At 38.6% G+C, this 22,248-nt stretch overlaps 1 protein-coding gene across 2 annotated transcripts in view; it reads right to left on the reverse strand.

Moving 5' to 3' along the window:
• Window positions 1–1,864: 1,864 nt before the first annotated feature.
• The window catches only part of LOC133316283 (DExH-box ATP-dependent RNA helicase DExH11), a 42,769-nt gene continuing 22,385 nt past the window's right edge, over window positions 1,865–22,248 (reverse strand). For both annotated transcript variants that reach the window (XM_061518017.1, XM_061518015.1), the window contains exons 18-23: window positions 17,208–17,361; window positions 13,679–14,141; window positions 3,004–3,218; window positions 2,658–2,896; window positions 2,360–2,486; window positions 1,865–2,265 (exon numbers count right to left, since the gene is read on the reverse strand). In XM_061518017.1, the coding sequence (XP_061374001.1) occupies window positions 2,053–2,265; window positions 2,360–2,486; window positions 2,658–2,896; window positions 3,004–3,218; window positions 13,679–14,141; window positions 17,208–17,361 (1,411 nt within the window). In that variant the 3' untranslated portion in view covers window positions 1,865–2,052. The remainder of the gene's footprint in view (window positions 2,266–2,359; window positions 2,487–2,657; window positions 2,897–3,003; window positions 3,219–13,678; window positions 14,142–17,207; window positions 17,362–22,248) is intronic.

Below are 22,248 nucleotides of genomic sequence, written 5' to 3' on the forward strand. Positions count from 1 at the left end.
AACCCTATTATTATTCACTCGAACTCATTTTATATTATATAATTGAGATGATTTATATTACAAATTATATTATGTATGGTAGGTAATATATACTTAAATAATAAGTTATCACTAGTACATAATATAATTTATAAAAATTTGTAAGTATAATCCTGCTCTATATAATTTTATTATAATATTTTGATGGTTTATTTTAAGGGAGATGTTATATTGACAATTTTTTTTTCTTATAAACTTACAAATTATATTAAGTATGATTGATTAAACTTCAAACAAGAGTGTGTGGTCGGTCAGACATAATATAATTTATAAGAGTTTATAAACAAAAATTTATAAATATAATCTTTTTGTTATTTTAATAATATACTTTACTACTGTCGCTGTTATCTTACGTAAGATGTATATTTTATAAAATGTAAACCAAACATTATTTTATGTACAATATAGACGTCATGCGATTTGATTTGATATAAAGTTGGAAAAATGAAAAATAAGATATTTTTAATATTTGAAAAACGTAAAAGTATTTAATAATTACTTACATTTAGTAATTAAGAGGTTTTATAATTATTCTTTTGATTCCTTAACAACAATTCTCGACAGTAAAATCTAAAAAAAGAAAAGAAAATTTAGTGAAACTTTTAATTCTTTTTTCTTTTTTCTTTTTTTTCTTTTTTTTGGAGTTACCCAACCCTAATTATCTCTTTGAGACGAGTTGGCTCCCTCCGGTATCCCCACGAGCTTCGACTCTTTGAGCCGGCTATGGGACTAATCCGGAGTGCGGGGAAACAGTGATGGCTAGAGTAATTTTTATTAATGAGTATAGGGAATTTATTAAAGAAATTTTAACATTTACGATTAAATATTTTTAATTACTTAAATACTTCACACTTTATTTAATGTTTTTATTTGGTACTATTCTTTTATTGTTTTTTATTTAGGATTCTTTAACTGCTGCCTTACTGACAAATTATAATATGTTTCTAAAATAATAATTAATGCATGTTCTAGAAGATCACTATCATTTATTTTAAGATAGTTAAATGGCGGGAATTTGAAAAAAAAAAAACACTGGAATTGTGAGTCATGAATGGTATATATCTGGGAAGCATCATTAACCTATAGTTAAAAAGAAATGGATGCACATATTTTAAGTAAAATACCCACTTTTGGTTTTTTTATTAAAATCTAAATTCAATGGAGGCAATTTTTTAAAGTTGAGACAAGTCAAAACACTTGCTATTAAATTAGGGTTTTTTTTTTTTTTAATCGTAGGAGAATTTGTTCTCTTACTAATGAGACATCAAATTGTGTCACACAAAAAAAATTAATGGATAGTGAGAGCTTATCACATCTTGTGTCTATAATAAAAGAAATAATCTCTATGAGAATTCTTTTCCTCATTAAATTATGGTCACAAAATAGTCCTCATAGCTAGGGTCAATTCAATAATATATCATCACTCTGTCTTATACGTATAGTTCTTCCTCCTAATGTTATCTTAAAAATGTACATATTCATTCAATAAGTATAGCTCAATTGGCAACACAGGATGGAAAGAGAACATGTATTCAATTCCTACCAAATAATTATTTAGGGAAAGACGAAAAACTTTAACAGGAATTAAGTCTCAACTCATGATTAATCTTATAGCCAATACAAAGAATTGAAACTTGAAACTGTAAAAATACTCGAGGGCTAACTCACTTCAAAAAGGTAATTAGAGTTAGTATACAAAAAAAAAAAAAAATTGTAACGATAGGATCCAAATCTTCTCCCGTATGCTTTAGGTATTTAAGAATGATGAGGTAAATCCACCGAAAAATGTTTAAAATAAAACACAGTGAACCGTAACATAGCCAATAAGTATTCTACAGTACATGATGAGGACTGCAATGAAATTATTTTCTAAATTTAAGTTAGAAAAAGAAAAAGTAAGGTACACATTTAAGGAGCAGCATACATATCAAATATGCACTGAACTCATTATAAACAAAAGCATAACTTGATATGCAGCTGCACTACAATAAACATTAACACGTTCAATAATGATCATACGCCCGTAATATACAAGCTAGCTGCAAATACAATGTCACGCTTTATTGCGTTAGAAGCAATTTCCATTTTTTTGCAGAGAGCAGAATTACCCATAATTGCTGCAGCATTTTTAAATTCCCTACATGTCTCGTCTAACCTGACAATGGTCCTCACTATCAGGCCTTCAGGAACATCAGTAAGCTCACATATTTCTGCAAACGGAGTACCCTACATTGAAAATATAAATTATTGAATAGTTGCCCCATAAACCAATGATGAAAGTATGGAACTAAATAGTGTGTTATTTTCAATAGAAGGAAACCTTTGCCCATTCATAAACCACTTGAACGAGACCAAATTTGAGATTTTCATGGGCATACTCCTCAGGGTTTATTGGTAGATGAAACTGTGCTTGAAGCTCTCCAAGTCTGATTGCTGTATTGTACAGTCTGTAACAAATACATCTTACTTAGAATTCATATCTTGATTCCAATCTGAGTTTTGAAGACCGAGGACAATGAAATGATACCATACAGTATGTTGTCATAAAAATAATTATTGAGGCTTGTAGGTGTTTCTTATAAAGACTTTATTTCAGAAAATAGACAATTGCAATTTACCTTTGTTTCGCTTCAGCTAGCTTGGGTGTGAGTGAAGGTTCAGACGTGTTCTTCTGCTGGAATACAAAAGCAGACATTAACGCCACAGCTTCTTCTGGTTCTAGTTCATCCAGTTGGTTCTCAAACAAGCACTCAGTGCATATCAATTCCTCCCCAGAATTCATCTCACAAGCAACACGGCCTTTCATTTGAACAACAAGGTCTTCATCAATGCATCCAATTTCCTTCAGAACATCTATCTGGAGAAAGAGTAAAATAAAATCGAAGGGACCATAAGATTGAGTACTAACAAACTATCAGAATATCTTTTCAAGCATAACTGAAAAAGAAGTTTAATATGGTATACCCGGCCCTGAAAATCTGGCATTTGTTGAAGTGCTTCATCGGACATTTGAAACTGGAGAGCGTAGACTTCATCTTTATGTGCTTTAATCTCTTTCGCCAGCTTAAGGTGTTCTTCCAATTTGATACACCCATGACACGGATTCTGGGACATCATCACCAATAATCTAGTCCACTTATGGTATGTTGCCACAAGTTTCACGTCTCTCAACTTCAGATCTGGAGACAAAAATAAAACTTAAAAACAAATTAAGCAAAACTGGCTTAAAACTAGGTTTAAAAATTAAAGCCGGTTACCAAAGTGTTAAAATAAAAGAAAAAGCTATTATACCCTATCATGAACTACCTCTCCCAAGAGTTCAAACCATTAAATGAAGACACATGAATGTTTTTTGTTATATTTCTAATATGTCCTCTCACGCAAAAACCCAAAGGGCCCGAAGGATGGACAATGCATTAACCAATCTATCCTATGTTAAGAAAATTCCACATTATTTATTAGAAGTGTTGAGATATATAGTCCCACATTAGTTGTATGTGCAACTAATGTGGTCTTTATAAGACCTTGGGCACTCCCATCCTTTGAGCTAGCTTTTGGGGTGATGTATCCCAAGGTTCTTTACATGGTATCCAGAGCCTCACGAGAGAAATTTTAATCTACGTCTGTCCGGTGGACCTACTGTTCATCGAGTAAAATTTTTCTTTTCGGAAGCTGTCACACCGACAGTATTCCGGCCACCATCCTCTGTCACCGGAAAATTTCTCCGGCAACCGTTTTTGTCAAAGCATACGTCAACGGACTCAGAAGGAGCCGATCTACGCAAAGCCGAAGGACCCACCGTCATAGGTGGCCCCACGCTCTCTGACGCGCCACTTTCTTCTCTGCGCGTGGCCAACACGCGCCACCTTCCTCCGGCGCGTGCGGTGTTTTCCGGCGGCCGTTCGCCGTCGATCAAGGACAAACTTGGTCGCCCAGCCGTTGTCTTTCTAGATCAGTCTTCACCTCGTTCAACCAACTTCATTTGGATCCAGTTCACAGTTCGTGTCCCTTGATCGTGTTGCCTTTGTTCGTGTGCTGCTGTTTGAAGCCAGCAACAATCGTTCGTTCCTGTTCTCAGGCGAAGCGGTTCGCATTTGCTGCCATATCCAGGAGCTTGCTTGCAGTGTAGATCAACCGCTCCACATTGGTTTTGCTGCTACTATTTCAGATTTGATCATTCACCAGTCACAACATTAGATACAGTCACTTTTTCCATACATGTGTGCTTTTGATCCCAGTGTTCGATCTTGCTACTGCGTAACATTGAGGTTCCTTATGACTTTGGTTCTTTATTTTACTGGTACTGTATTCTATTTTTGGACCATGGATGATTCTAGCTCATTTCCTTAATATGTTTCTCGGTCCACTATCCCTGGTTCCACGGCTACTGTTGCACATATAGGTAATACCTTTACTGGTTTCTCTCAAAATTCATCCTTTGGTCATTGGGTTTGTTGCTGCACATAGTATAGAAGTCTCACATTGAGTGTACATAGTATAGAAGTCCCACATTGAGTGTGTCTTTTTGTATTCTTCAATTGGTTTGCTATATAATAGCACCAATGTTGTGTAGTTCAAGATAACAAGGATTACAATGAATACCTCTTATCTCTTGATAATTAACATGGTATCTAGAGCCTAACGAGGAATCCTAATCCGCGTTTTTTTTCCGGTGGACCACTCTCTGCTGAGTAAAATATTTTTTTTTTTTTCCGGAAATAGTCATATCTGTCAGTTTCCGGCTTCCATATATCGTCTACGGACCTGTCTGATCACTGCCGCCATTAGGCATCACTGTCCACCGCCGTCCACCGAGTTTTCCGGCGAGTTTTCCGGTGAAACCCATATCGATCTGATCGCCACGAGAAGGCGCTCCTTTCTGTCCGGGACCCATCCTCAGATCCTCCTACACGCGCTCTCACGCGCGTCAAACAGCGGCTGCAACTCGTTTTGTTGCAGCGGCGCGTGGCGGCGCGTCCCACTCCGGTTGGCCGTCGTACCACCACGGTTCCCTTCGTCTTCTCCTTGCGCACTTGGATCTGTCCTCATTTTGTTGTTTCGGCTTCGTTTCGGCTTCCTACGGTGTCTTTTCCCTTGCTGGTCACTATTCACAGACGTTTCTTTGCTTTTTCGTTGCTGTTCATTTTTGTTTCAGGTAACCCATGGCTGATTTGTCACCCCACGATGCATCCAAGGGTTCTCAAAAGGCTGACCCGCCTGTTTTTTCTAATTATGTTAATGTTCCGCTGCACGTCGACAAGTTGGATTGCTCCAATTATGATTCTTGGGCTTTTGATCTCCGACTTTGGCTTGATGGACAGGACTACACTGACCATCTCATTACTAAGGCTGAGTCCATCTCGGTAGATGTACGCCCTCATTGGAAAAAGGTTGATGCTCAGTTATATAGCATCATCAAGTCTACCATCCACTCGTCCTTGAAGCAGATTTTTCGTGCTCACGTCATTTGTGAGTCTGTTTGGCGTCAGGCCAAGTCACTTTATACCAATGACACTCAGCGACTCTATGGGGTTTGTCAAAATTTGATCACTACTATTGCTGCTCAACAACTTGATGTCTCTATGTCTGCTTACTTGGGAAAAGTTCAGGGCCTCCTTCATGATTTCAATGAACTGTTGCCGCCTGCTGCAGATCCTGCTAAAGAACTTGAGCAACGCAGCACGTTCTTCATGCTCATGGCTCTTTATGGTTTGCCCCCGGCATATTCTGTCAACCGGGATCAGATCTTGGGCTCTACTACTGTTCCATCGCTGGACTCTGTTTGGTCTACGTTGCTTCGCATTCCACCTAAGACTTCTATGGAGCCTGCAGTATCTGCTCCCTCTTCAATTGACCCATCTGCCCTTGTCTCTAAGGGTTTTGCACGTGGACGCAAACCCTCTACGAGACGCTTTCTCTGCACTCATTGCAAAAAGTCGGGCCATACTATTGATCGTTGTTGGGATCTTCACGGTCGCCCTCCTCGCTCCGCTCATTTTGCTCAGACTACTGTTCCTGCCTCGGACTCTGCCTTGATTGCTGGATCACAGCCACCTCCTGGTACCACTGCCTCTAGTGCACACACGGGTAATTCCTTTGCTGGTGTTTCGCATTCGCCCTCTCTTGGTCCATGGATTCTCGATTCTGGTGCATCTGACCATATTTCTGGTAAAAAGTCTTTATTTACCTCTCTCTGTACGTCTGGTCCCTTGCCCAGTATCACTGTGGCTAATGGGTCACTGGTTCAGTCCCAAGGGATTGGCACTGTTCTCTTTTTTCCTTCTATTCTCATTGAGAATGTGCTTTATGTTCCTCATTCTCCTTTCAACCTTATTTCCATTAGTCGCTTGACTCAATCCCTTGACTGTACTATTTCTTTCACTAAAGAGTCTGTCATTTTGCAGGATCGGAGCTCGAGGAGGACACTTGGCGTCGGATCTGAGTCCAATGGCCTTTATCAGCTTTCAACTTCTGTTCCAGTGTGCTCTGTTGTGGATTCTCCGCTTACTATCCACGCTCAGTTGGGTCATCCCAATCTTGCTAAGCTCCAGAAGATGGTCCCACGTTTCTCAAATTTATCTAGTTTGTCTTGTGAGTCGTGTCAATTAGGGAAGCACACTCGTAGTTCGTTTCCCGATCGTGTCAGTCGTCGGTCTTCGTCTCCTTTTGCTTTAGTTCATTCAGATATTTGGGGTCCTAGTCGTACCGTTTCCACTATGGGGTACAGATATTTTGTAACTTTCATTGATGATTATTCTCGATGTACTTGGTTATTTTTAATGAAAAATCGGTCTGAATGGTTTTCTATTTTTAACAAGTTCTTTAATGAAATCCATACTCAATTTGGTGTTTTGATTTGCATTTTTCGAAGTGACAATGCTCGTGAATATTTGTCTCATCAGTTTCAAACCTTCTTTGCATCTCACGGCATCCTTCACCAGACATCATGTTCACACACCCCTCAACAGAATGGGGTTGCTGAACGCAAGAACCGTCACCTAATTGAGACTACTCGGACACTTTTGTTACATGGTCATATCCCATTCCAGTATTGGGGCGATGCTGTCCTCACAGCTTGTTATCTCATTAATCGGATGCCTTCCTCCGTACTTCATAATCAGGTACCACATTCTGTGTTGTTTCCCCATCAACCTTTGTACCCACTCACTCCTCACATCTTTGGTTCTACTTGTTTTGTCCACAATCTCAGTCCTGGTCTTGACAAGTTATCTGCTAAGTCACATAAATGTATTTTCCTGGGTTACCCTCGCTCACAAAAGGGTTATCGTTGTTATTCTCCTAGTCTTCGTCGTTACTTTGTCTCAGCGGATGTTACATTCTTTGAGTCTATTCCATTCTTTGACTCCTCCTCCCATCCCAGTGATTCTGTTGCTACTCAGCTACCTTTACCACATGTTTCAGTTCACTATATACCTTCACCATCTCCTTCTTTAGATGTCCCTGTTCCCCCCTCCAGGTCTATCATCGTCGACAACGTCCCCCTGTTCCCCAGGACCCTGCCCCCCCCCCCCCCCCGAGTGTGCCCCTATTGTTACTGAGGCTCCTGTGGACTCACTTCCGTCATCATCTCCTCCGGCAGCTCCGATCCTTCCGTCTGACATTGATGTGCCCATTGCACTCCGGAAAGGTACTCGTGATTCTCGTCCCCCTCCCAGGTATTTAATAAATTTGAGTTATCATCGTCTTTCACCATCCCATTTTGCTTGCCTCTCTTCTCTTTCTTCTGTATCTGTTCCTAAGACTACAGGTGAGGCGTTATCACATTCTGGTTGGCGACAGGCCATGATTGATGAGATGAGTGCACTTCAGAGAAGTGGTACCTGGGATCTGGTTTCCCTTCCCTCTGGGAAGTCTGTTGTTGGCTGTCGATGGATATACACGGTTAAAGTTGGTCCGGATGGTCAGGTGGACCGTCTTAAGGCCCGCTTGGTTGCTAAAGGTTATACTCAGATATTTGGCCTTGACTATGGTGACACATTTTCTCCCGTGGCGAAAATGACTTCTGTTCGCCTCTTTATTACTATGGCAGCTATTCATCACTGGCCTATGTATCAGCTGGACATAAAGAATGCTTTCCTCTATGGTGATCTGCGGGAAGAGGTTTATATGGAGCAACCTCCTGGGTTTGTTGCTCAGGGGGAGTCTAACCTAGTTTGTCGTCTCCGAAGATCCTTGTATGGTCTAAAGCAGTCTCCCCGGGCTTGGTTTGGAAGGTTTAGCACTGTTGTACAGCAGTTTGGCATGACTCGAAGTGAGGATGATCACTCAGTCTTTTACAGACACTCTGATTCAAGTTCTATTTATTTGGTAGTATATGTTGATGATATCGTCATTACAGGTAATGATACTCATGGCATAACTCAGATAAAACAACATTTCTGCCATCATTTTCAAACAAAGGACCTTGGAAGACTCCGATATTTCTTAGGGATAGAAGTGGCCCAATCCAAAGATGGCATTGTACTATCACAGAGAAAATATGCTATGGATATTCTTGAGGAAACAGCATTGTTAAATGCTAAGCCCGTTGATACTCCTATGGATCCAAATGTCAAGCTTTTACCAAATCAGGGGGAGCTATTTTCTGATCCAGAAAGGTATAGAAGATTGGTTGGGAAACTGAACTATCTCACAGTTACTCGACCAGACATTTCCTTTGCAGTCAGTGTAGTAAGTCAGTTCTTGAATTCTCCCTGTGAAGATCACTGGAATGCAGTAATCCGTATCCTCAAGTACATCAAGACTGCTCCTGGCAAAGGTCTTCTCTATGAAAACAAAGGTCATACCAGAGTTGTAGGATACTCAGATGCTGATTGGGCAGGTTCTCCTATTGATAGAAGATCCACTTCTGGGTATTGTGTATTCGTTGGAGATAACTTGATTTCCTGGAGAAGTAAGAAGCAAAGTGTAGTTGCTAGATCAAGTGCTGAAGCAGAATATCGCTCCATGGCCACAGCTACCTGTGAACTCATCTGGTTAAAACAGCTACTGAAGGAACTCAAGTTTGGAGACACTGGCCCAACATCTCTCATTTGTGATAATCAAGTTGCTTTGCATATTGCTTCAAATCCAGTGTTTCATGAAAAGATTAAGCACATTGAGATAGATTGTCATTTCCTTAGGGAAAAAGTTCTCTCAGGAGATATAGTCACTCGTTTTGTCAGCTCAAATGATCAATTAGCTGATGTATTTACTAAGTCTTTGAGAGGACCTAGAATAGACCAGATATGTAACAAGCTTGGTGCATACGATCTATATGCTCCAGCTTGAGGGGGAGTGTTGCTGCACATAGTATAGAAGTCCCACATTGAGTGTACATAGTATAGAAGTCCCACATTGAGTGTGTCTCTTTGTATTCTTCAATTGGTTTGCTATATAATAGCACCAATGTTGTGTAGTTCAAGATAACAAGGATTACAATGAATACCTCTTGTCTCTTGATAATTAACAGGGTTCTTGATTCCGGTGCCTCTGATCATATTTCTGGTAATAAGTCTTTGTTCTCTTCTCTTTTTACCTCTGGTTATTTTCCTGTTGTTACTATGGCTAATGGTTCACAAATTCAGTCTAGTGGAATTGGAACAATACATCTCTTTCCTTCTCATACTATTGATAACGTGTTTTATGTCCCCGGTTCACCCTTTAATATCTCTTCCATTATCCGTTTAATACATTCTCTTGATTGTCTCATCTCTTTTACCAAAAATTCTGGATTTTTACATGACCGGAGTTCGGGGAGGACAATTGGCGGTGGATTTGAGTCCAATGGCCTTTACATGCTCTCCAGCTCTTCTCATGCTCATTCGGTATTAGATTCTCCACTCACTGTTCACGCTCAGTTGGGTCATCCTAGTCTTACAAAACTCCAACAGATGGTGCCGCGTCTATCCAAACTGACCACTTTGCAATGTGAATCATGTCAATTCGGGAAACATACTCGTAGTTCTTTTCCTGATAAAGCCAGTCGTCATGCCTCATCTCCTTTTAGTTTGGTTCACTCTGATGTTTGGGGACCTAGTCGTACTGCGTCAACTCGGGGCTATAGATATTTTGTCACATTTATTGATGATTATTCTCGGAACACCTGGTTATTTTTACTGAAAAATCGCTCTGAGCTATTCTCAGTATTTCAGAAGTTCTATCAAGAAATTCTTACTCAATTTGGTATTCCTATCTGCACTTTCCGTAGTGATAATGCTCGTGAGTATCTGTCTCAACCATTTCAATCATTCATAGCCTCTCATGGCATTCTTCACCACACGTCGTGTGCCCACACCCCTCAACAAAATAGGGTTGCTGAAAGGAAAAACTGTCATCTCATTGAAACAGCTCGGACACTCTCAATTCATGGGAATGTTCCTACCAATTATTGGGGTGATGTTGTCCTCACAGCATGTTATCTTATTAATCGCATGCCCTCCTCCGTCCTTGATAACCAGGTACCGTACTCTATCTTGCTTCCCCATCGGCCTTTATATTCCTTACCCTTTCGTATTTTTGGGTCTACTTGTTTTGTCCATGAACTCGGCCACAATCGTGACAAGTTGTCTGCTAAGTCCCACAAATGTGTGTTTCTCGGTTACCCTCGAACACAAAAAGGTTATCGATGTTACTCTCCCAGTCTCCGTCGCTCTTTTGTCTCGGCGGACGTTACCTTCTTTGAGTCTGTGCCAATTTTTAGCTCCGCCTCTGTTCCTAGTGATTCTGTTGATAGTCTGTTTCCTTTTCCCTCTGTTCCAGTTCAATATGTCCCGGCACTAGATCCTCTACCACCATTGCCTTCTGTCACATCTTCAGATGTCCCGGCACAAGATCCCCCTCTTCAGGTTTATCACCGTCAGCCACGTCCACTTATGCCCCAAGACACTGACTCTGTTGTTAATGAGGTTCCTGTGGACTCAGTTCCGTCGTCATCCACTCCTACGGCTTCGGTCCCGCCCTTAGACATTGACTTACCCATTGCTCTCCGGAAAGGTACTCGTGATACTCGTCCTCCACTCAGATATTCAATAAATATGAGTTACCATCGTCTTTCTCCATCACATTTTGCTTGCCTCTCTTCTGTGTCTGTTCCTAAGACTACAGGTGAGGCGTTATCCCATCCAGGATCGTGGCAAGCTATGATTGACGAGATGTGTGCACTCCATGGCAGTGGTACTTGGGATCTAGTTCCTCTTCCCTCTGGAAAATCTGTTGTTGGATGCAGATGGATATTTACTGTCAAGGTTGGTCCTGATGGACAGGTGGATCGTCTCAAAGCACGTTTGGTGGCCAAGGGATATACTCAGGTGTTTGGCGAGGATTATGGGGATACATTTTCCCCTGTGACGAAAATGGCATCTGTTCGCCTCTTTATTACTATGGCTGCCATCCGTCATTGGCCCTTCTATCAATTAGATGTCAAAAATGCTTTCCTCAATGGTGATCTTGCAGAAGAAGTTTACATGGAACAACCTCCTGGGTTTGTTGCTCAGGGGGAGTCTGGTTTAGTTTGTCGACTCTGCAAATCTTTGTATGGTCTCAAACAATCTCCACGAGCTTGGTTTGAGAGGTTTAGCACCATTGTCCAGCAGTTTGGTATGACTCGAAGTGAGGCTGATCACTTGGTATTTTATCGCCACTCAGACTCCGGATCCATTTATTTGGTGGTATATGTTGATGACATTGTCATTACAGGAGACGACCATCAAGGCATTACTCAGTTAAAACAACACCTCAATCGTCATTTTCAGACAAAGGATCTCGGAAGATTACGATATTTCTTGGGAATTGAAGTGGCTCAATCCAAGGATGGTATTGTGATATCCCAAAGGAAATATATTATGGATATTCTTGAGGAGACAGCTCTGTCGAATGCTAAGCCCGTCGATACTCCTATGGATCCAAATGTCAAGCTTGTGCTAAATCAAGGGGAACTATTTTCAGATCCAGAAAGGTATAGAAGATTGGTTGGGAAGCTGAACTATCTCACAGTTACTCGACCAGACATCTCGTTTGCAATCAGTGTAGTAAGTCAGTTCTTGAATTCTCCTTGTGAAGATCACTGGAATGCAGTGATCCGTATTCTCAAGTACATCAAGAATGCTCCAGGTAAAGGTCTCCTCTATAAAAACAAAGGTCATACCAGAGTTGAGGGATACTCAGATGCTGATTGGGCAGGTTCCCCCAGTGATAGAAGATCCACATCTGGGTATTGTGTATTCGTTAGAGGTAACTTGGTTTCATGGAAAAGCAAGAAACAAAGTGTAGTTGCCAGATCAAGTGTTGAAGCAGAATATCGCTCTATGGCCACAGCTACCTATGAACGCATCTGGTTAAAACGACTACTAAAGGAACTCAAGTTTGGAGACATTGACTCAGCATCTCTCATTTGCGATAATCAAGCTGCTTTACATATTGCTTCCAATCCAGTGTTTCATGAAAGGACCAAGCACATTGAAGTAGACTGCCATTTTGTCAGAGAAAAAGTCCTCTCAGGAGAAATAGTCACTAGTTTTGTTAACTCAACTGATCAATTAGCTGATGTATTCACAAAGTCTTTGAGGGGGCCTAGGATAGATCACTTATGTAACAAGCTTGGTGCATATGATCTATATGCTCCAGCTTGAGGGGAAGTGTTGTGAATATTAGTTTAGAATAGTAGTTTACTAGTCCCACATCATGTATATCTCTTTGTACTTCCTTTCTTTTCAGTTATATAATAGACACTTCGCTGTGTAGTCAAGACACACGGATTACTCACAACCTCTCGGGTCCTAATATTTTACATGGTATCAGAGCCTTGCCGCCCCTCACTTTCTCTTGTGGCGTTTCTTAGCACAGGTAGGCTGGGCCTGTTGCATTGTCCACTCTTCAAGCCTAATGGGCTCTCGTGTGAGGGGCGTGTTGAGATATATAGTCCCACATTAGTTGTATGTGCAACTAATGTGGTCTTTATAAGACCTTGGGCACTCCCATCCTTTGAGCTAGCTTTTGGGGTGATGTATCCCAAGGTTCTTTACAAGAAGAATGGAAGCGGTAAGGATCGAACTCTAGACTATTAGGTCATACAGGTTTTGATACCATGGTGGCCGGAGGTGTGGTGGCATGTCAAGAGGCTACCAGTAGGACGCGCAGCAGGGAACACTTTACAGTATGATGTGCAACAAGGAAGATGGCCTCTTAGCAGTGGGCCCAGCAGAAATAAGATCTCGCAGAAGCAGAGTCTCCCAGATCGAGAGCCCTGAATACCAACTTATAAATAAGAGATTTGAGTGAAAAATGTTGTGTCTAAACAGACCACACACACTCTATATATATATTGATGTAAGAATCAATTACAACAATTACAATTGATCCTAATCAATTAGTCCTGGTCAGATACAGTCAAATCCACAACAAATAGTATAATATTCTATCATGACTCTTTACGCTTTTAGAACTTTAACATGGCTCCTCATGTAAAGCCTGGCAAAAGTGATGCTCTCCATCACATAAACTAATTATGATTATTTCTTCTTTTTTCTTTTTATTATTTTAAAAACCCTTCATTGGCCAAACATGTCCCGCTTGTTATTTCATAAAAAGCGGACAAATTATCAAAAATATAAGTCATCCTTAAACCACAAAATGGCAATACCTTTCACAGGATCTAGAGCTGGAGGATACTTATTTCCATCTGATTTCAAATCCAGGAGCAGCTGAACAGTCTTTGAGTAAGCAGAACTGCTATCTTCTTCAAGAAGTCCAACTTGGTCGATTTTAATTTTGCTACTGCATATACATAGAAACTCTTTACTATCAACCTCTCGGACTTCATAGCCCATTCCACATGCAAAACCACGATGGGGAAGTTTGATGGAGATGACACCTTTTCCTTTACGAGCAGAAACAGATGTAGTATATTCATCTACAAGACCACGTCTTGACTTTGGTGGCATTACAAAATAACCTTGGTCAAATGCACTCTTTTTATTCTGCAAATCACCACTATTTGAGGCATTTTCCACAGGGGGTGACATATCAGGTTTAAGCACAAAAACAATGTACGGCTTATTATTTGGAGAAGTTTTTACAACCACAGCAAGCAAGTGGTCCTGGGCCTGTAAATCAATTATGAAACAGGTTAAGCACTCATTACACTGTCAAAGAACTCAATATCTAGTAAATATTTAAATTCTAAAACAATAGATAATATAGATGAATATAATATAACTGTTGTAACCGTCTCGCATCCTCTAAAACAAAATAGCCTCTGTAATTGGTGATATTAATGTAAAATATTCTGCTGTTAGGAAAGATTATTAGTTACTGTTCAAGATTCACATGTCTTCACTTAACCGCCTCTATGAATATGTGGTTTAGAGTTTAATCATTATCACCCCAATTTTTTCTATTAATAAAAATAACTTTTAAATTTTAGCACAAGGTCAATGGTTATTGAAATTATAGGGTTTTAGGTATATGTAAAGGTTTGGACATCAACACATGGGCGCACTCTCACATGCAAAGGAAAAGTCTTTGTAGTCGCAGACTATGGACGTGCGTAGGACTGTTTTAGGGTGCATAACCGGTGCAGTTTGGCCGATCTGGGAGAGGCGAGCTAGATCACTGAACCACTGGCAAGAAAGGTCGCCGGAGACAATGACCTCCGGTGCAAAGATGTGGCAAGTGCAGGAATGTGGCTCGCCAAATGACAATGGGTCAACCAAGAATCTACTAAACTTGAGGAGACGTTCCAAATTCGATGGTCAACTGATAATGGTTCATACCCAAAAGACCCGTGTGAGGGGGTATGTTAGAGATGTTAATGTAAAACCATTCATGTGTCTTTATCTAGCAGCTAAGTTTTTGGGTAGTTGGTTCATAACATAAACATACTTTGAGCCTTCTTACTAAAGGTATGATAGGCATTGAAAGTTACGAAATCCACAAAATAGTTTATTCAACAAACTACTACCTAACCCTACTAATGTCATCCAATTAAAGTTCAACCTTATCCCCAAGGTTGGATTTAAAAACTTAAAATGAACCAGATGTACGCCCTCCCAAGCAACATCCTCCGGTGGTTCAGATAACCATTTGGTTAGAGCTTGATCAATTTAGTCCCTCTGTTGACAATTTGAGTGAGATCCTAGACAATTTGAGTGAGATCCTAGCACACATTTTGGTAGAGATAGTGGAGGATCAACTTCCAAATCAACCTCTTCAAGTGGGAGTCTTGAAACTGAAGTTGGATGGAAATTGCACCCATTTGTTGAAGGATCAAAGGCTCAAAGGAAAACTTTATATAACAGTATTGCTTGCAATGTTATACGGAGTTGAATATTGGCCAGAACATAGACATTTTTCGCATAAAATGGGGATAGCGGAAATGAGGATGCTAAGGTGGATGTCTGATCATAAAAGGATGAATAAGATGAGAAATAAAGATATTCGACGAAAGGTATGAGTAGTAACACTTGCTGAAAAGATGAAAGAACATAAATTGAGATATTTTGGATATATTATTCGAAGACCTCTAGATGCTCCCGTAAGAAAGAAATGTTATCAACAACATGAAACAAAGAGAGGAAGAGGTAGGCCGAAACTTACTTGGAAAAAAATGATAAAATAAAACTTATCGGAGGGGAGAAAAACTATTAGCATTGTGGAGATTCTAATTTACTTTTTGCCTCTTATTTACTTTTTGCCTCTTATTTACTTTTTCTCTCCTTTTTTTATTTTTTTCTTCTTTTCCCTCAATATTTTCTTGCTTTTTATTTTGGTTCATCAACCGCCAACCCCAACTAATTTGGAATAATGTGATGTTGATGTTATTAAAAACATAATTTCCTATTCATTTATTTGTTGAGATATTCTAACAATCCTAACACTTTCCCTCAAACTATGCGTTTATATTATATGTACCAAGCTTGTCACATATATAGTTGACTCGGGGATCTCTAAGAGCCTTATTAGTGAAAATATCTACAAGTTGATCGCAGGAGTTAACAAACGTTGTTTTGATCTCCCCATATTGAATTTTCTCTCAAACAAAATGACAACCAATCCTAATGTGATTAGTGCTTTCATGAAAGACCGGATTTGGATAAGTATATCATGGCCTGATTGTCACAAATTAGTTTCATTAACAGTTGTTCACGAATGTTCAATTCTTTGATCAACTACTTTAACCAAATAAGCTCATAAGTTGCGGTTCCAATTGTTGAATACATAGTTTCTGCACTTGATCTAGACACCATAGACAATTTGAGCAAAATTAGTACAAGCTGGACCAGAGGAAAAACATCTAAAAAGAAGTGAAATTGTTGTCTCGCATTGGAATGACATATCGAATAGGAGGAAGTACGTTGGATAGTGATATGAATACACCAGAACAAGCTGGAATACGAGAAAAATATGCCAAAGACACCAAAATGGTGTGACCCACAAACAGATTTCGATTGGGACGAGTACCACAACGTTGGTTGCAACTAGAAAGCGGCCATCACACATGGCACAAAGGTCGCTAGAGGAGATGACCTGCAACACACAGAGTTATCACGTGCGGGCGTGTGGCTGGCCAAATAACAGTGGGTCCAGCGAGAATGTGCCAAACTTGAGTAGCCGCTTAAGATGTGATGCTCATTGAGCAAAGAAGTTGCCGGAAAATTTTTACTATAGACAAAAAAGTCACGGCACATCAAAGGGCTTCCGGATGGATGCGCACGGGATTGACTTGCCAGTATTGAGGTGTTGTGAGGAGAAGGGCTATTGGGCAATGGGCACATCAAGACTAGGGTTTCATTTGCAGTGACGGGTCAAAACCTGCACTGATACCAACTTGAATTTTGTATTAAGTGATTGTGTGTACCAATGAAGACTACGTATAGCTCTATATATATTAGTGTGGGAATTCATTACAATAATTTGCTTCCTTATATACAAGATCTTAGTTGATTCTATAGCAAATAATAATTTCCTATTTACATATCTATTGAGATATTCTAACAATCCTAACAAGTAGCGTATCTTAAATTTACAAGAAAAATAACAAAGAATTAAACTACTTCGTATGACTCTAATCATTACAGTAATATATTTACTCCCATAATTCCCAATGGCATATTAATTTCTACCACTATTTGCAACGGATATAAATGTAGATCGCAAATATAAGAACTCACTGATTCTGATTTTACAACCACAACCCTTCCAGTAGTAAGAAATTGCTGGGCACTAGGGGACTGTAAAATTGCCTCTGATATCTGGTTGCCGTATGTCTCAGCTTCTGAATATAAATCATAGTATTCTTCAATGGTCGGTTCACCCTTTATACATCTAAATAAAAAACGTCCTTCTTCAGAAACTTGAGACAAATACACAGCATCATAAAGAAAAAAAGAAAAAATAAGTAATAAAATTAATTAATTAATTAATTAACAATTAATACTGATAGCATTCCTTTGGTAAGTCATCACGAATCTCCCAAAATTAATCAGGATTTCTAATAACAGATCTCTTCAAAGGGATAGCTCGTCCATCTGAGGTGATAAAGGACTGAATCTGACGTATCATATGCAGATAGACCAACAAAACAAAAACAAAAACTCATTTGCATGTAAATAAAAAACCAATTTAACCCAAAAGCTTAAGCTGTTGGGTGAAGCTACATTAATGATTTTATATTTCTCTAATATGCCCACTCACACGAGAGCCCACTAGGCTTGAAGAGTGGACAATGCACAGGCTCACCTACCTGTACTAAAAAACTCCACAAGATTTAATTAATTATAAATTAAATGGGGGACGGTGAGGACCGAACCCGTGACACAAAGGCTCTGATACCATGTAAAGAATCAATTCAACTCAAAAGTTTAACCTGTTGGGTGAGACTACATTAATGATTTTATATTTCTCTAATAATGTATACCAATATATGTTAATCATCATCAACAACATTTTTATCCCAAATTAGTTAGGATCGGCAGCCGATAAACCCTAATGAAAAGTACAAAAAAAAAATTGAGAAAAAGAAAGAATAAACAAATAATAAAGCACTAGGAATGAAAATAAATAGAAATTAAAAAGAAAAATATAAAAATATAAAAAATAGAGTAAAAATAAAGATAAATAAGATAAAAATACAGGAGGAGAAAAAATAAAACATCAACATCAACAATACCTTTATCCCAAACTAATTGGGGTCGCTAGTAAATAAACCCAAATAAAAGGTACAAAGGGATAAAAATAAAATAATAATAATAATAAATATATATATAAATATAAAAGTAAAAATAAAAGGAGTTTAACAAAAAAAAAGTAAATAAATAAATAAAATAAAATAAAAAGAAGAAGATGGGGACGGGGAAAAGAAATAAAAGAAAAGAAGAAGAGGGGGGAGATGAAGAAGAAAAGGATTAAAAAGGGACCATCAAGAACATAGGAATAACGTGTCTAACCCTCCACCATACTAATAGTTTTTCTCTATTCTGTCCTAACTACTAAGGCACACCGTCCGTCAATTTATATCTTACTCCATTAAATCTTGTTTTACTACCTTTCCCCAAGTAAGTTTCGGTCTACCTCTATCTTTCTTTGTATCGAGCTCTTGGCAACAAATTTTTGTTCTTACGGGAGCATCCAGAGGCCTTCTCATTACGTACCTAAACCACCTCAATCTATGTTCTCCCATCTTTTCAGCCACCGGTAGTATTTCTACCTTACGTCAAATTTCTTCATTTCTTATCTTATCCATCCTCGTATACCACACATCCACCTTGACATCCTCATCTAAGCAAATAAGGAAATAACAGGAAAAAAAATAAATAAGAGAAAAAAAAGAAGGAAAGAAGAGCTTGAAAAGGAAGATTGTATTATTGAATTGTGTGAATAACTGTACAAGAACTCTCTATTTAAAGAGACTAAATGACCTAATGGGCTAAACCCCAAAAAGCTTCTAAAGTGATCTAAATAATAAAATACTAATCTAAATAATACAATATTATTTACAACAATGATACAATATTATTTACAACACTCCCCTTCTATCTGTGGAGAGTTCTTTTGTCAAAACATCAGCTAATTGACGCCTGGAGGGAATGTATGGAGTAAAGATCATTCTGCTATCAAGTTTCTCTTTAATGAAATCACGGTCGACCTCAATATGCTGAGTTCGATCATGTAGGACTAGATTATGAGCTATACAGATGGCAGACTTATTATCACAAAGTAGCTTCATAGGTCCTTTATATTTTATCTGGAGATCATCAAGTATAATTTTTAACCACAATAATTCACAAATACCTTAGGCCATCGCTCGAAACTCTGTCTCTGCACTTGACCTATCAACCACATCTTGTTTCTTACTTCTCCATGTCACGAAATTACAACAAAGAAACATACCATAACCAGTGGTATATCGATGGTCAGTCACTGACCTAGCATAATCAGCACCAGTGTAAACTTCTAAGGAAGGATTTCCACACATTGAAATAGTAGTCCTCTGCCATGAGTAGCTTTAAAATACTAAAGAATTCTTTCCACTATCTACATGTGTTTTTCTCTCGGATTATGCATGAATTAACTGACAATACTTACAGCATAAGCTAAATCTGGTCTAGTATGAGCTAGATATATCAATCACCCAACTAACTGTTGGTATTGCCCTTTATCAACTAGAGGACTCTTCTTCATATCTCTTCTTGTGATTTGCTCAATAAGAGTACTAGAAGGTTTCCATCCAAGTTTTCCTGCCTCTTTAAGAAGATCAAGAACATATTTCCACTGACTAACAAAAATTCTTTCCTTTGAATGAGCTACCTCTATCCTTAGGAAATACTTCAATCTCCCTAGGTCCTTAATTTCAAATTCAGAGGTTAGTTGTGCTTGTAAAACACGTTTCTCCACACTATCATCACCTATTATAATAATGTCATCAACATACATAAAGAGCACAATGAGTTTCCCATCTTGGGAGTGTTTAAAGAAAAGTGTATGATCTCCTTGACTCTGTTTGTACCCTAAGGTCATCATAAATTTAGTAAATCTCCCAAACCAGGCACGAAGGGACTACTTTAAGCCATAAAACGCCTTTTTGGACCCAAGAACTTTATCTTTTTCATCAATAGAGTCAAATCCTGGCGGGTGGCGGGATCTCCGTGTAAACCTCTTCTAACACAACATTAAGAAAAGCATTTTTAAGAAAAGCATTTTTCACATCAAATTGATTTATATCTCAATTGTAATGAGCAGCAAAAGATAACAAGGCTCGCACAATATTCATCTTTGCAACTAAAGCAAAAGTTTCTTCATAATCAATACCATAGGTCTGAATGTAACCCTTGGCTACTAACTGAGCCTTATTTCTCTTAAGAGTACCATCAGAATTGTACTTTAGGACAAAAACTCATCTGCACCCTATTGCTTTCTTTGCATTGGATATATCAACAACCTCCTATGTTTTATTCTTCTCCAAAGGCATTCATCTCATATTGCATGGCCTAAACCAAATTCTCATCTTTTAATGATTCGTGCACTGATTTTGGGATGGAAATAGAATCTAGTGCCGACATAAAGCTTTTGCGCTGCATAGAAAGGTTAGTTGAAGAAACAAATTGAGAGATAGGGTGTTGGGTGCAAGATCTTTTTCTTTTTCTTAAGGCAATGGGTAAGTCATCAAAGACACTGGGTAAGTTATCAGAAGCAATAGGTAAGTCATCAAAGGTTAATAATATTATATTTAGAAACAAGCGATTCAAGACTTACCGGTGATTCAAACGATTGAGATTGCTGGTGAAGCAGTATGGATTGTTTCCTCCTCTAATATACCAATTCAGGTGTCAAAATCTTTCATATCTCAGGTGTATTTGAAGGTTCTAACACACCATGAGTAGACACAGGAGGGAGAGGTGTAGGAGTAGACAAGGACGACTCAGACTCAAAGAAGGAAAGGGATAAGTCTTCTAAAGAACTACTCTCCCTCTGAAGATGAGGACCCAGGAAAAAGGACTCAAATTCATGAAATGTGACATCCATAGAAACAAAAAAAAAAATCAATTTGGAGAATAATAACACTTGCAGCCTTTTTTATCAAGAGCATAACCAAGGAAGACACATTTAAGAGCTCTAGGGCAACACACCCAAACACTCGTAGATGAAGACTCTACAAAATGGAAACAGAAGGAAAGGAAGTCATGGAATGAATAGAACTGGTATTGCTAAAGACCCGTGAAGGTATGCGGTAGATCAAAAAAACTGCAGCTACCACGGCTTCTTGTGGAACCAATGCATTCAATTTAAAGAATATGAAGGTTCAAGAATTTTGATGATAACAAACAAGTATGAAAAGAAAGCTTCAAAGTGCAACAATCAAAAAGAAGTTTAAAGAAGATCAAGACTCAAGCTTCAATAGAAGACTCTTAAGTCCAAGCAACCTCAAAGTAATATATCTTAGGACTTAGGATTATTTGAAAGGGAAATTGATTTCTTGCGTGAACAAAGCTCAAAGCATTTTTCAAATACATGTATTAAATCAACGTTTGACATTTAAATTCATTCCTAGCATGAAAATCTATTTTTAAATGTTTATCAAATGATTAAAAGTATTTGAAACTGATTCAGATCATGAGAAAACCATGTTGGGACGAAATCCAACCTTTTAACAGGTTGGTAATCGATTACCCAAGTAATGGTAACTGATTACCCTTCACGTTAATCGATTACCTTTTATGGTAATCGATTACCCATCTCATGGTAATCAATCACCCACTGTGTAGAAGACAAATATAATGGCCATAAAACGGCTAGTTTGCGAAAATGAGTCGATAAACACCCATAGGGGCCCTCTATAAATAGGAATCATTGTTCCATTGATTAGATACTTCTTCTTGATCATTATTCTTCATTTAAAATCATATTAATTGCTTATTCTCATTCATTTTGATCATAAATATTCTTTGAGCTTTATTCTTATGAAAGTGTCAACACTCATAGTTCTTCAACTTGTATAATCTATACCTTAAGAGTACTTAGCCATTGTTAAACACCTCCATTTGATTTCTTGAATAGTTAGGGCAGTGAACCTTTTACACTTGAGAGGTCACCAAATTCCTAAGAAAATTTGGAGTGAAATATTTTAAGGCATCAAGAGCCCAAAGTCTTGAAAGATTGGAGTGGTTTGTCAAGCACCCTTAAACTTGATAGCTAGTGAAAAAGTTTGATCGAGCG

The sequence above is a fragment of the Gastrolobium bilobum genome, unplaced genomic scaffold, assembly GCF_033153095.1.
Source record: "Gastrolobium bilobum isolate Gb01-03AN ecotype WA unplaced genomic scaffold, APGP_CSIRO_Gbil_v1 utg6012, whole genome shotgun sequence".
NCBI lineage: Eukaryota > Viridiplantae > Streptophyta > Magnoliopsida > Fabales > Fabaceae > Gastrolobium > Gastrolobium bilobum.